Genomic DNA, 12,098 nt, shown 5'->3' on the forward strand with positions numbered 1-12,098 from the left:
CTATACGTAACTGTCAATTAAAATAATCTAATATAGACTTTTCTGCCTTTGGAGGGAGGGTGGGCAAAGATTTTCTGGAAGCCCACTCTTTTTCATTTCTTTAGCATATATTTTATAGTTCAGGAGAACTGAATCACATCTGCAGCCAACATATATTACACACCTCATGGGAGAAAAGGTGATGGAAGAGGCACTATCATTGCAGATCACCTCTCAGCAGTTCATATCCACAACTGGTATAAGCTAATATAACTTCACATCAAAATTAATTCTAAAACAATTTCTAAGAGAAGAGTGATTTTGTATTAGAAATAAGGTATTCACCATTCCCCATTTGGGAAATCTAAAATACTGTATCCTAGACAGTTCCGTTCAGAAATGAAAACCAGAGTTTCTGCCAGTTTACTCAGATCAGAAATAAACAGAGCAATGGCAGCATAGCCAAGGTAAGTAGAAACACATGGAAATTCCTGCTTGCCCAGGCACTGTATATACACTGTACATTGGCTGGCTACACCTTTGGATTTACAGGATTTAAATCAGATCAGAATTTGGTCCTCAGAGTATTCAACAGGCAGTTCTGGGAAAGGGTCCAGAAGAATTCAGTCAGTAACCATGAAGACTGTCATTTTATAAGATATAAGTTGCAGACTGAAAAAATATGTATTGTTAGGCACTAAAATTACAGTTTTAGTTCTTATTGAATTTGGAGCTACATCAAGCTATAGAAAATACTCAGCTAATAGAACATTGTGTATATTTACTGAATCTGGAAAATACCCCTGGGACAGCAGCTCTCAATCCTGCCAGGATACTTTCCACAGGCACTGAGCTACAGTGGTACATGTGTGAATACCAAGTGTGTTTCAAGGCCTTCCATTTTATTGCGCTCTTTAGTAAGCCATTTTGTCAACTGAATGGGTATATGGTTATTTAAAAATGTATAAACCAGAAAGGTATTTTAAATACAGTTTTATCAACATTCAGTTGTTAATCTATGGTTAAAACAATCAAGACGGTAGTACGGCAGCAGGTCAAGCTCTGCTTACCTTCAATGCGCAGAGAGTCCCACCACAGTCAAAGTCTGGTTGCAGGACTGGACCACAGCAGTAAGAAATCAGTGTATACCTTTTGAGCAAATGATGGACTTCCCATGAACAGATCTACTCATGGCGAGCTGCCCCAGGGCACGGCTGTGGCTGTGTCACTGACCCTGACATCTCAGCTGTAACTCTTTCTTCCAGGTATTCCTTTCAAGATGAAGAAGACATGTTCATGGTAGTTGATCTCTTACTTGGAGGTGATCTGCGTTACCATTTGCAACAGAACGTCCACTTTAATGAAGGAACTGTTAAGCTGTACATTTGTGAGCTGGCGCTTTCCCTGGATTATTTGCAGAGATACCACATCATTCACAGGTGAGTGAATTTCATTTGAGGGATGGGCTGCTTTCTTCTGGCAGAGCAGAAGAATTTTATCATGTATCTGATTACATGGTTCTGTTTATTCAAAATCTCTGAAAAATTTTCATTGTTATCCAAGGGTGGAATTTGGCTCTGAAAAGGTTTTTTTTAAGTGTTTTCCTCCTGCACTCAGCCATTCAGTAGCTCCATATCCTTCTCAATCTACCCTTTCTTGTTTTTATCTCATACTATGATGTATGTTTTTTACTATGGTCTTTAAACGCTAAATACAACTCATAAATACCTCCTGTCTGCTTTTAATTTATTTTTAGTTCTCCAGTGCCCCAATGTTCCTGAATACAAAAATGTTGTAATCCAGTGCAACAACTTCACACAACAGCATCAGGGAAAGGTCACAAAACCAAAGGCTGAGAATAAAGAATAATTTGTTTACTTGAAGAATCTGCATGAAGGTCAGAAAAAGGAAGAGAGGTGGGGAAATAAGAGAAATAGTAGAAATAAGTTGGAACAGTGACAGATGGCACATCCTTTTGCACTTCTTAGATTACAATAATTTGTTATTTTTATTGTCTTACAGCAGGCAATCATAGTATTTGTGTCAAAAAAGGTGTCAAGCATCAGGGTCTGTTTGTTTTCCTTAAACAGTTTGGCATTTAACTGAAGCAGCGGGGCAACTTCTCTTTTTATGTTAACACAGCAGCTGTGAAATTATAAAATGATGGGCTTGGGCCTCTATTTTACTCTTTTTGGGCTACATTCACAATATTCCTCCCTGATTTACAGTGGTCTGAATACAAAAATAATTAGTTGTGTGTGTTATGAAGCTGGATGTGAGTTTCAGAGACCAAAGTAAAATAAGTTGTGCCATAGATCTTCCAGTGTCCAGTATAAATAAATTCCTCCAAATATATTAATTGAGAGTTTACATCCCATCCATCTACCAGAACTGCCTCATGATTTTGCAATAAAGAACCAATAAAAAGTATGATCTGACTTTCTGAAGAGGGAGAGTCTGTACGAATTCTCTCTGATCTGAGGTGCAGTTGTAGATGGGTGTCCTGTATCACTGAAACTGCACAAGACAAAATTCAAGTAAACATTGCAACAGTCATTTTGCTTGCAATTGAAACTCCCACAAATGTTGCAAGCAATTTCTGAAATTTTGTATCTTTAGCACACTGTTATTATTTTAGTACATTTCCATGTATTTTGCATATGTTTTGCTTTCTCAGTGAATATTTTAGAAGTGGAGCTCAAAATTTTGGCTGACCTTTTTTTCTATGACTTAAGGAACGTTCTTGGTGAAAAATAAATTGATGAGCGTTTTTCTCACTCTCATTTTAATGACGAGACATTTTATGCAAATAGGCTGTCAAAACATTCATGAGAGAATCCAGTTTGTAATCAAAACTTGTATTTTGCTACAAGCCTGTGACTTAAAAGTGTTTCACAGAAAAGTCTGTGAAAGGTGGCAGATGTCTTGAGAGAATGAAGGACTGGATTGAAGCCATTGTGGTTGTTCATAGCTTTTTGTGACAGTGTCTGCATTGCCACGGTACAACTGTGAAATTGGACAAGACACTTTGTTCTCTTCTGTATTACTTCATCACGACTAGTAAGCACTTGATTTTACTTAATTTTCTCTTTTGCACTGGTTGTAGTATAGAGTAACACCACTGGTTTCAACACTTGTTGATTTGCACCAAGGCAGGGGAAGGCATGGGGGTCTGGAGCTGGTTGTTGGCTCCATCGGGGGGCAAGTGTTGGGGTTTGGTTTTTACTTTCACTCTACACCAAAAGTTTTCACAAAACCAAACATGTCAAAATACCTGTTTCTTAGCCTGTGGCAGGTCTCACTGGCTGGTTAGCTAGGATTATTGTTTAGGGCATAAAGGAACTGGTTGAGGACTCCACTGTGTTATAGAAGAGATGTTTATTTTGAAGCTGGCAGACCTGAGATATGAGCGTGGCTCTCCCACTTCACCACTTACTGCCCAAATCACCCAACTGTGGCAATAGGACCCTTTCGTCTCTCATCTTCCCGCCAATTACTGTAAAATCCCAAATGATCCACATGCCAGTGAACATGTTATTTAGGCAGGAGAGTCGCAGCACATTCTGCCTTCTGCCTCACCGCCACCTGGAACAGCACTCTGTGAGACGGGTCTTCAGCTGCCATGAATCTCTGTAGCATGGCTGGCAATGCTGATTTAAATTGGCTCAGGATCTGAGCCAGCAGTGATGCACAGTGAGATGTGTAGCCATTACTTTACCACTGCAAGCACACCGTCTTGGTCAGAGATGAAACCAATGAGCTGGCTGGTGATTATACTTCATGGTAGCAGACCTCAGCAATATCATTGCAACCAAGTCCTTCCAGCCAGCATTCACATGCTAACGTAAAAAAATTGTATTAGATCTTTCACTTTTAAATGAGTGCATTGGCAGCAAAAGGGAAAAAAAAAGGTTAGTGAGTCACAGAGTCATTGAGAGAGCCCCTTACTAAATTTTGTCTGTGCTACAAAGAAAGAATATTTGAATGATTCATCAGACTGGGTAGGTGGATTTTCCAATTGCAGTATTATAAAGAGCTGAATGTATGATGTGTGAGTCAGGAACTTAACTCCTCCTCAATATTTACAGTTGTGTATGAAATGTGTTCAGGTTTCCATTACTATTGCATCCGGCAACATGACAGAATGTTTTTTTCAAGATTAACCTGCAGCCCCAGGAGTTTGCTATAAAAGGAAGTGGTAATGAAGGAGGTGGGAATTATCAGGCATGTATGAATGGATGTACAAGTGTCCAGATCAGTGTTATGCCAGTTCCCCTTGGAGATGCCATACAATGCCTCTGCATTTGCTGATGTGGTTAGCATTGCATACTTTGAATGTGGCAATCATTTCAGGAATAGAAGTATTGTTTCTGCTGGGACAACTTTAACCATAAACAGTGTAAAAACCACTACTGTTCTTGTGTGGTTTTGAAACTTGTCATTTTTATTAATCACATCCATGTATATAGAACTATATTTGTCATGCACAATCGTGCAATAGCGGATTTACTTATTATGGCCCAATAATGAATGCTGCACTGTGTGTCTTGCAGCTCTATTGTAAATGTTTGCATTTACATAGATGTTCAGGCAGAATTATAAAAACTTTAAAAAGAAAAGCTATAAGTTTCAAGCTGTGATCTGAAGACTATTCTGGACAAACTTACGCAGCAGCTAACAATATTGAGATATCTCTAAATTGTTGGTCACAGGTAATGGCTACATCACAAAACCCTATTTCTCCACAGCCCTGCTGTAATAATATTTTATCCACATTTCGTAAATGAAAAATTAATTCTTTAAAAGTTGGATGAGTGGTGTTTATTATAGACCCTTGGATCCAGTACACACAGAAAGACTTCTGACAATTCACATGGTCTCATCCATTCTCAAACGTTGGATCGAATCCAGCATTCTGCATTAGCGGACATCAAGTTTCAAGATGGTATGACTAAACACATTCTTTCCAGCACTGCTTGTATAATACCAGTGAATAATGAGTTGGACAAAAGTTTTCCCATCAAAGGCTGAATAAACTTATTTCAGCCATGAGTAATTCAACCTCCTCCTTTCACAAATGTTGCTGTTCATACATTTCAATAAAACCACCTGCTTCTTCACCAAAGTAGGCTGCCCATTTTCATTCAGCTAGTTCTTCCAGCAGTAGCTTCAGTGTTGTCTCTCCCAGGATGCTCTTGCAGCTAGAGCCTTGGCTCGGAGCAGCGCTGGCCCTGCGGTGCTGCGGCTGCTGCCCAAGTAACACGGTTGTGCTGATAAAATCACATTTTCTCCTTCTAAGGGGGCAAGTGTTAACTGCATTGCCCTTACAACTTTTCATCATCGTTTGGCTCCATTGCTTTTCATCTGCTCAGAAAGGAGGCTGGATGTGGCAGATGTCTGGAAAGGAAATTGCAATAACCTTCCAGCACAATTTTAGGATACTGGACTAGCTGTTCGATCTGCATGCCCAGGGCTTTTTTATTTCAGTGGGTTTTTTTAATGCAAAACCATTTGTGTGTGTATGTGTACACATATAAGCATAAATATAAATTTTTGGTTGAAGCACAATATGACTGGAATCGGTCCAGCTTGGCAGATCTGTGCTGCATGGCTACTGTGATCACCACTGTTTTCCACTCCCGCAAGTTCTGCTTCCAATGGAGAGTAGCAGCAGGAGCTATTCCAGCTCCAAACAGCTACTCAGCAGCAGTGCAGGGTGGGCAAAAGCTAATGGAAAATGGTGACAAATGGAGCGTTACATTTTCATCTGCCAGCTGATCCACAGCAGAGTAAGGGTGGCTTGTTGCTACCAGCTAGACAAGATGTACTCTTCGTTTAGCACTGCTAGGCTGGGCTGTGGTGTAGGAGATTCCTGGTTTTTTCCTTACCATTGGGCCTTTCAAGGTGTTCAGCAGTCTGGTGAAATAAGATAATATGTCTAAATGGTTAGACTCTTCTTTAAAATGGGCCTTCACAGTCTCACTTGTGACACTATACACCAAAAGAACAAACTCTAATTTAAAATGTTCCCTTCATAACACCCTCCATTTAGTATGTAAGCAGTAAATAGGTTTGGAAATTATTTGAAAATGGAGAATTTGCCCTTTATTGTTTCTCACAGATGTCACAGGCAGAATAGTGCCAACTTGAGATTTACCAGGACATATTAGAAGGACACAGCTCCTTACGGATTTCAGTAGTCTTTTTCTTGCTGGTAAGCATGTGCAGATGAAGAAGAAAATGTAGTAGAGTCTGAAATAGATGAAATGGGAAAAAAATAACCATAATGTGACTACTATTCATAAGCACTATCAAAGATCATGACAGGTCAAGAGGCCTTTCCATTGATTTTTCTTAATTTGGCTTCCCATGTCTCTTCCATGTCTTTGTACTATGTTCTTTAAACAAATACAAGCCTACATTATTTCCAAGGACAAATTGCAGGAACTGAGCAATGAGTTATGTAAGAGAAGCAAATTAGAAAACATATCAAAAGCAGCCAAAAAAGAAACACCATGCAAACCACAAAGCACAGAAAACCTGCTGAATGCTTATGAACCTGCACTGATCAAAAAGAAAGCAATTCACAAATTCTAGGCACAAAAGGTATTTAAATTTCAATTGTGTCCTCGAAAAAAGAATTAGATATCACAAGATATGAATATGCAGAGAACAAGCCTTTCAACTTTTGAATGGAGTTCTCTACCTACAAGAACAAATTAATTTTACTTCTGTTTGGCAACAGTAAAAGAAAAAGTTATTTGATGTACCAGATGACATACTGCAAATAAATGAAGTTGGTTTGGAAACACACTGAGATTTCAATATCCAGAGACTAGATTACTAATGAAGTAAAATTGTCTGTACTGGGGAAGAGACACAGGAAATACTCTGAGGTGCATGCTGCTCCATTGGGTGCTCCAGTCCTGCCACTGGCACTGACAGAATCTTTTATTGTGGGCATAGTGTGCTCTCCCTTCACCAATCAGGTGAGATACCAGAAGACACCTGCCACACCCTCACTCCTTTCACACCCCATTGCTGAGGGATCCTTGTTGCAGTCGGCAGGGGATTGCTTGGTTCCTTACAGTTTTCAGGTGAGTGGATGCAGTTGACCCTTGGCCCTTTCTTTCATCCTCCTTCTTCTCATTATTGCAAAATTGTAAGAACGTGCTTATGCGAAATATTTTGTTTAGCCAAGGAAAAGTTATCTCACAAGCCCTAAATAATTTAAAATTTAGGTGTCCAATCAATGTTAGGAGAGGGAAGATCTGAAGTGTAGACCGAGTTTAGCCAACTCTCTTCCATTGGGTGACAAACTTCCAGTGGCCAAAGATAACCTAAATCAACCCCATCCTAAGTGTTTGTTTGTGCTGTAGAGAACAAGTGTCCTTCACTAAAACAAAATAAGTTCTGTGGTTGTAGTTGGTTTTCTTATTGCTTGTTTCTCTGTTTAAAAACAGACACCCAGACAAGTGTATATATGATCTAGATAGAGGAGAGTATGACATGCATCTAGAAGAAAAAGTTATGCATTGATTCTTACTCATTTTTCTATAACGTAACTAGAAAAAATTTCAAACAATTTTATCTGAATTCTAATTTTTACACACTGATTTAAAGGTTTTCCTGAATCCTTTCTCACCTCATTGTCATCTAGCTGCAACCAACAAAATAAACATGAAAAAATCTTGTTTTTTCTAAAACTCTAAAATCACAATACCATCACTAGGGCATTGTGGACTTATACATGTCTGACTTGCTCCTACCAGTTGTAGCTCCATACTCCTCACTGCTGGAAAACACAGCTCTCTTGGAGCAAGATAAAGCATTTCCACAGAGGGAATCAGCACTTCGTGCTCTTCACGGCTATGTACACAGGAACAGGAGGCAGTGTAGAGAAACTGAGACCCAGGCAAAATCAGACTCTCTGTCATGTCAGGAGGTACAAATCTTTTTGAAAATGGGCAACAAAAAGCTACTAGGGAATTACCTTGCCATAGAGCTTGCTACTGCAGTGAGTGTGATAGCCAGCATCCTGGAGATGCCAGCAGGTCCACTGATGCCTGGGCTCAGCACACTCTTTTCTGTGGAGTGTGCTCAAAGGGAACATATAAAGCCCATGTAGATATTATACACCAGTTTGCCAGTTCCATGCTCTGCATTTCCCACTTTCCAGTCACTGTGGCAGGGAGCACACTGTTGGTTTGGCTTTTTCATCTACATCTGTCTTTCAGAGGGCTTTCTTAAAGCTCATCTTTACATTTGTTCTGCGGTTATAATGACTTGCTTCTATGAATTGCCTCTAGTTTCTGCAGAGTGCACCCCTACCTAAATCAGCTGCCATCATCTGTCTGTGTTACTGTTTTTCCCCTCCTTCTGGTTTTCTTTAATAATCCGTTTATATTAACCTACCTTTTAGGAAGAAAAGTCTTATAAAAGCAATCTTCAGAGCACATAATATGTATTAAAATACTACATGTCCCTCGTCTCCACAATTTATCACCCTATTGATGGATAATGAAATTAAATGCTATCCTTTCTTCCTTCCCCCACTCCTCAGTATTGAAATTTTGATCATGAATCATTTTCAGAGATTCAGACACTGGAGCCGAAGATGCTGACATAATTGAAGCAGAGCTGTATATTCAGGATTATCTCGGGTCTCCATCCACAAATCTGATTTGTTTTATGCTAGTTTTCTGCTTTGGTATCTTGCTAGTTTCTTTGTGGCCAATGCAGTGTGAGTGTTATCATCAGTGCCATCTTTCTTTCACAGAAATCAGTTACAAATTTCTTGGTTTGCTTTAAAGCTTCAAGTGATTTTAGTATAGTCATCTGGTCCCAACTTATGTATACTAGCAAAGACCACCATATTAATAGCATGTTGATATTGTAATTCTAAATATCATAATCAAGAGTATTAATAACTACATTTAAATAATTTTGAATAAGTAATTAAAATGATTAGGCACTCGTTCTAGAGAAGCATAACAATATCAGCAGTATTAATTGCCTGCTTCATATGACTCTGCCTGGTTTACCCTGGTTTTGTGACCCTCCACCCCCCACCTGCCATCCCAGGGTGGTGCTGCTGCCCCGACCTCCCCATGCCAGCTGGGAGGGGAGGAAAGGCTGAACGAAAGCTCCTCTCACCAGCAAGATCAAATTAGCAATGAAGTGAAGACTTAATTAACAGGGGAGAGAACAAGAGCTAACCCCCTCTGATACAACATTGATCCTTTTTTCCAAAGCTTTGCTGTTAATGTTATATTAAAACTATTCTGATATGTTTGCGTCTTGGAAGTTTCACAGTGTCATGACTGTACGCAGGCATATTCTCTCCACTGAAGTGGCAGATTTGCATGCAATGTGCTTGAGTCATTTTTTTGTTTGTAGTCAGTGAAGAAATTTAAAATCTTTGATTAAAGTATGTAGATAGAGAGAGGGAATACGGAAAAAGACCGTAAACTTCAAGCTGAGCAAAGTATAAACCAATAGCAGCATATGGACAATTGCTTCTTTCTGCTGTTTCTGCTTTAATGGTTACAACATTTTTTCAGCTTGGATGAGCAATACATACATGGAGTATTCTATCATTCCCTTGGAGATTTCCTTACAATGTAAGTTTTGTTTCAATATATGGCAAAATAACAAAGACTGAAGGCAATAAGTGCACATTTAGATTATTTCCTCCTGAGTGCAATAGTCTTTTATATCTCAGGAACCGAGCAGATTGTCCATGGTGTGGTAGAAGGCATTTCATTAAAGGATGTTGCAATTTAAGCTTCCTTCTTGCCTTAGAAATGCATTCAGCAGCTTTCAGTACAGCTTTGATATTTCAGGTGAGATGTGGTCTGCTTGTACAATTTTTGAATTAGCAGATATACGGAGGGATGAGAAAGCGTGGGAGTTGTAACACTGATCATCTGACAGAGTTTCATCTTTCAAAACAAATCATCTGGTAGGCAGGGACTGTAATTAAGATACAGATTACCATGAGATTTGTTCTGCTGAAGTTGCCTTCTTGACTTGTTTTCTCTTGCATTTATTCTCTACATCCTTTTTTGGGAGCTCCTCAGGGCATTCCCTCGAGATTATTTGTAAAAATTTCTATATCCTCTGTGAACTCCTGTCCCAACTCCCCTGGATGGGTTTTACAGAGGAGAAAGCACAGCAGCTCAAAACTGTTGGCCCTCTTTCAATACACAGATACTGTCTCCGCTGTCAGGTTTAGTTCATATTGTAAGCATTTTGAGGTTCAAACCTTATTTTTCTCTGGTTTTATTCAGCCCTCAAACTTCATTAGTTTTTAGTAAAAACAATACTGCTTAAAATCTCATCTTTCTCTGTAGTTGTTACCATTCAATGTCAAATGATATGCGATGGAACTGAAATGATAAAAGACTTCATGAACAATAAAAAACACTACAAGAAAAATAACAGCACAGAAGGTATCAATTTTTTAAGACTGTCAGAAAAACAAAGTGGTTGGACAGTCTTATGCTGAGTTCTGAATCTCTGGCCCGTGAGTTCACAGTTTGGACCTTCAGTGAACGTGGCTGATTTTTCAGCCAGCTGAGCAGCTACACTTTGGAGACCCAGTAGCAAGAAAAAAAGAAATTGGTGGTAAGACAGATGGACTTGAGGGTACCAAGAAGAAAAAGAACATAATCTCCATGCATAAAGTGTGGAGGAGATGTTCAGCGGGGCGCTAAGAGGGCTGAAGAAGTCACCAGGGTGTGCAGAGTGCAGAGTGGGGTGTGGGCAAGGGAAAGCTGCTGTGGAGAGGACCAGTCCCTGCAAATCAAAATCAGGAGTGACCAGAGAGAGTGGAGAAGGTGGGAGAGAGAACTCGGGGGGTGCAGTAACAGGCAAAATAGGGGGTCAATGCCAGTATAAGAATTCCAGGTCAGAGGGGAAAGGCTTACTGAAGCTGAGTGGTTTTGAATATGTCTCTCTTGGTCATTGTTGAGGTCAAACAGCTTTACTCACCAGCTGTGAAAAACCTTCCTCAAAGTTCTGTAGACAGGAATTAATACACTGGCATAAAAACTAGTATCTGTGTATTCCTAGAAAAGGTGCTGATGTGGGGAAATGCAGTCTTAGATTTGCTATGTTGCTCTCTCAAGTTGCTACAAAAAATAAGATATGGTCCTCTTCAAAAATATCAAATAGCAGGTCTTCTCAACGAGTGTCAGAGGTCTACTTTGAATGCAAGTCAATAAACATTAGTCGACTTATTGTCAATAATCAATAACAGCTACTAATATAGTCACTTAGCAAGACTTGCTGAGTGAAAAACTTATTGCCAGAATGCTGCATTTCTCAGCTTTTATGCTAATTAAATGTATTAGTTATCTAGACTTCTGCCTTTAAAATGTACAGAGACTTACATCTTGCTTCTTAATTTGAGATACTGCAGAATTTTCCCCTGATGGTGCACCTTCAACTCTTCTGCAAACCTACTCAGCTAAAGAAATGCTCTACAGGTGGACCCCAATGCAGACACATGCATTTACATATGTATAGAGAGTTGAACACTAATTAAAGTACCAGCTTATTTCCCTGAGTCCCAGAGTACCTCTACTGCTGAAACTAAGAATTATGAGCATATAGGTAAGGATGTCCATTTCCAGCCAACAGTCTTTTATCCTATCATTATTGTTTAATATTTGCTTTTGGAAGATACAGTGTCAAAAAGGAATAGCATATGAGATCTAAAGAGGAGAAATTGAATTATTAAGCCTTAGTTGTCTAGATTTTTGAACATATACATCAAACCCATGTAACTCTTTAGTTAATGGGAAGAATGGTGGTGCTCAGTCATTGCCTGCTCTTCCCTCCTAAGAAATATTTGGTCACCAGTTTCCTTACATCAGACAAGATTTTATCTCCCTGAGAAGAAATGTGGTTGCAGTTGTACAAAAGCAGCTCTGCATGGCAGTGCCAGGTTCCCTGGATGCCACAGACAGCTATGTTTGTGATGGCCACCTGTCTGGAGGCGAGCAAGGAACCCCTGGGCTCCTTCCTCAGATATCCCCCTCTTAACCTCACCCAGCTAGAAGATGACACAGAACCTCAGAGGCTTTCATGCCATAAATGAGGAGGATATTTTA

The 12,098-nt window shown here is 39.5% G+C and overlaps 1 protein-coding gene across 2 annotated transcripts in view; it reads left to right on the forward strand.

The window, feature by feature from the left end:
* The window catches only part of STK32B (serine/threonine kinase 32B), a gene marked incomplete at both ends in the record, with an annotated part of 177,057 nt that overhangs the window by 93,864 nt on the left and 71,095 nt on the right, over positions 1–12,098 (forward strand). For both annotated transcript variants that reach the window (XM_082315307.1, XM_082315308.1), the window contains one exon: positions 1,245–1,418. In XM_082315307.1, coding sequence (XP_082171433.1) covers positions 1,245–1,418 — 174 coding nt within the window. The remainder of the gene's footprint in view (positions 1–1,244; positions 1,419–12,098) is intronic.

Source organism: Platalea leucorodia (genome assembly GCF_965183815.1).
Source record: "Platalea leucorodia genome assembly, chromosome: 6".
Classification (NCBI taxonomy): domain Eukaryota; kingdom Metazoa; phylum Chordata; class Aves; order Pelecaniformes; family Threskiornithidae; genus Platalea; species Platalea leucorodia.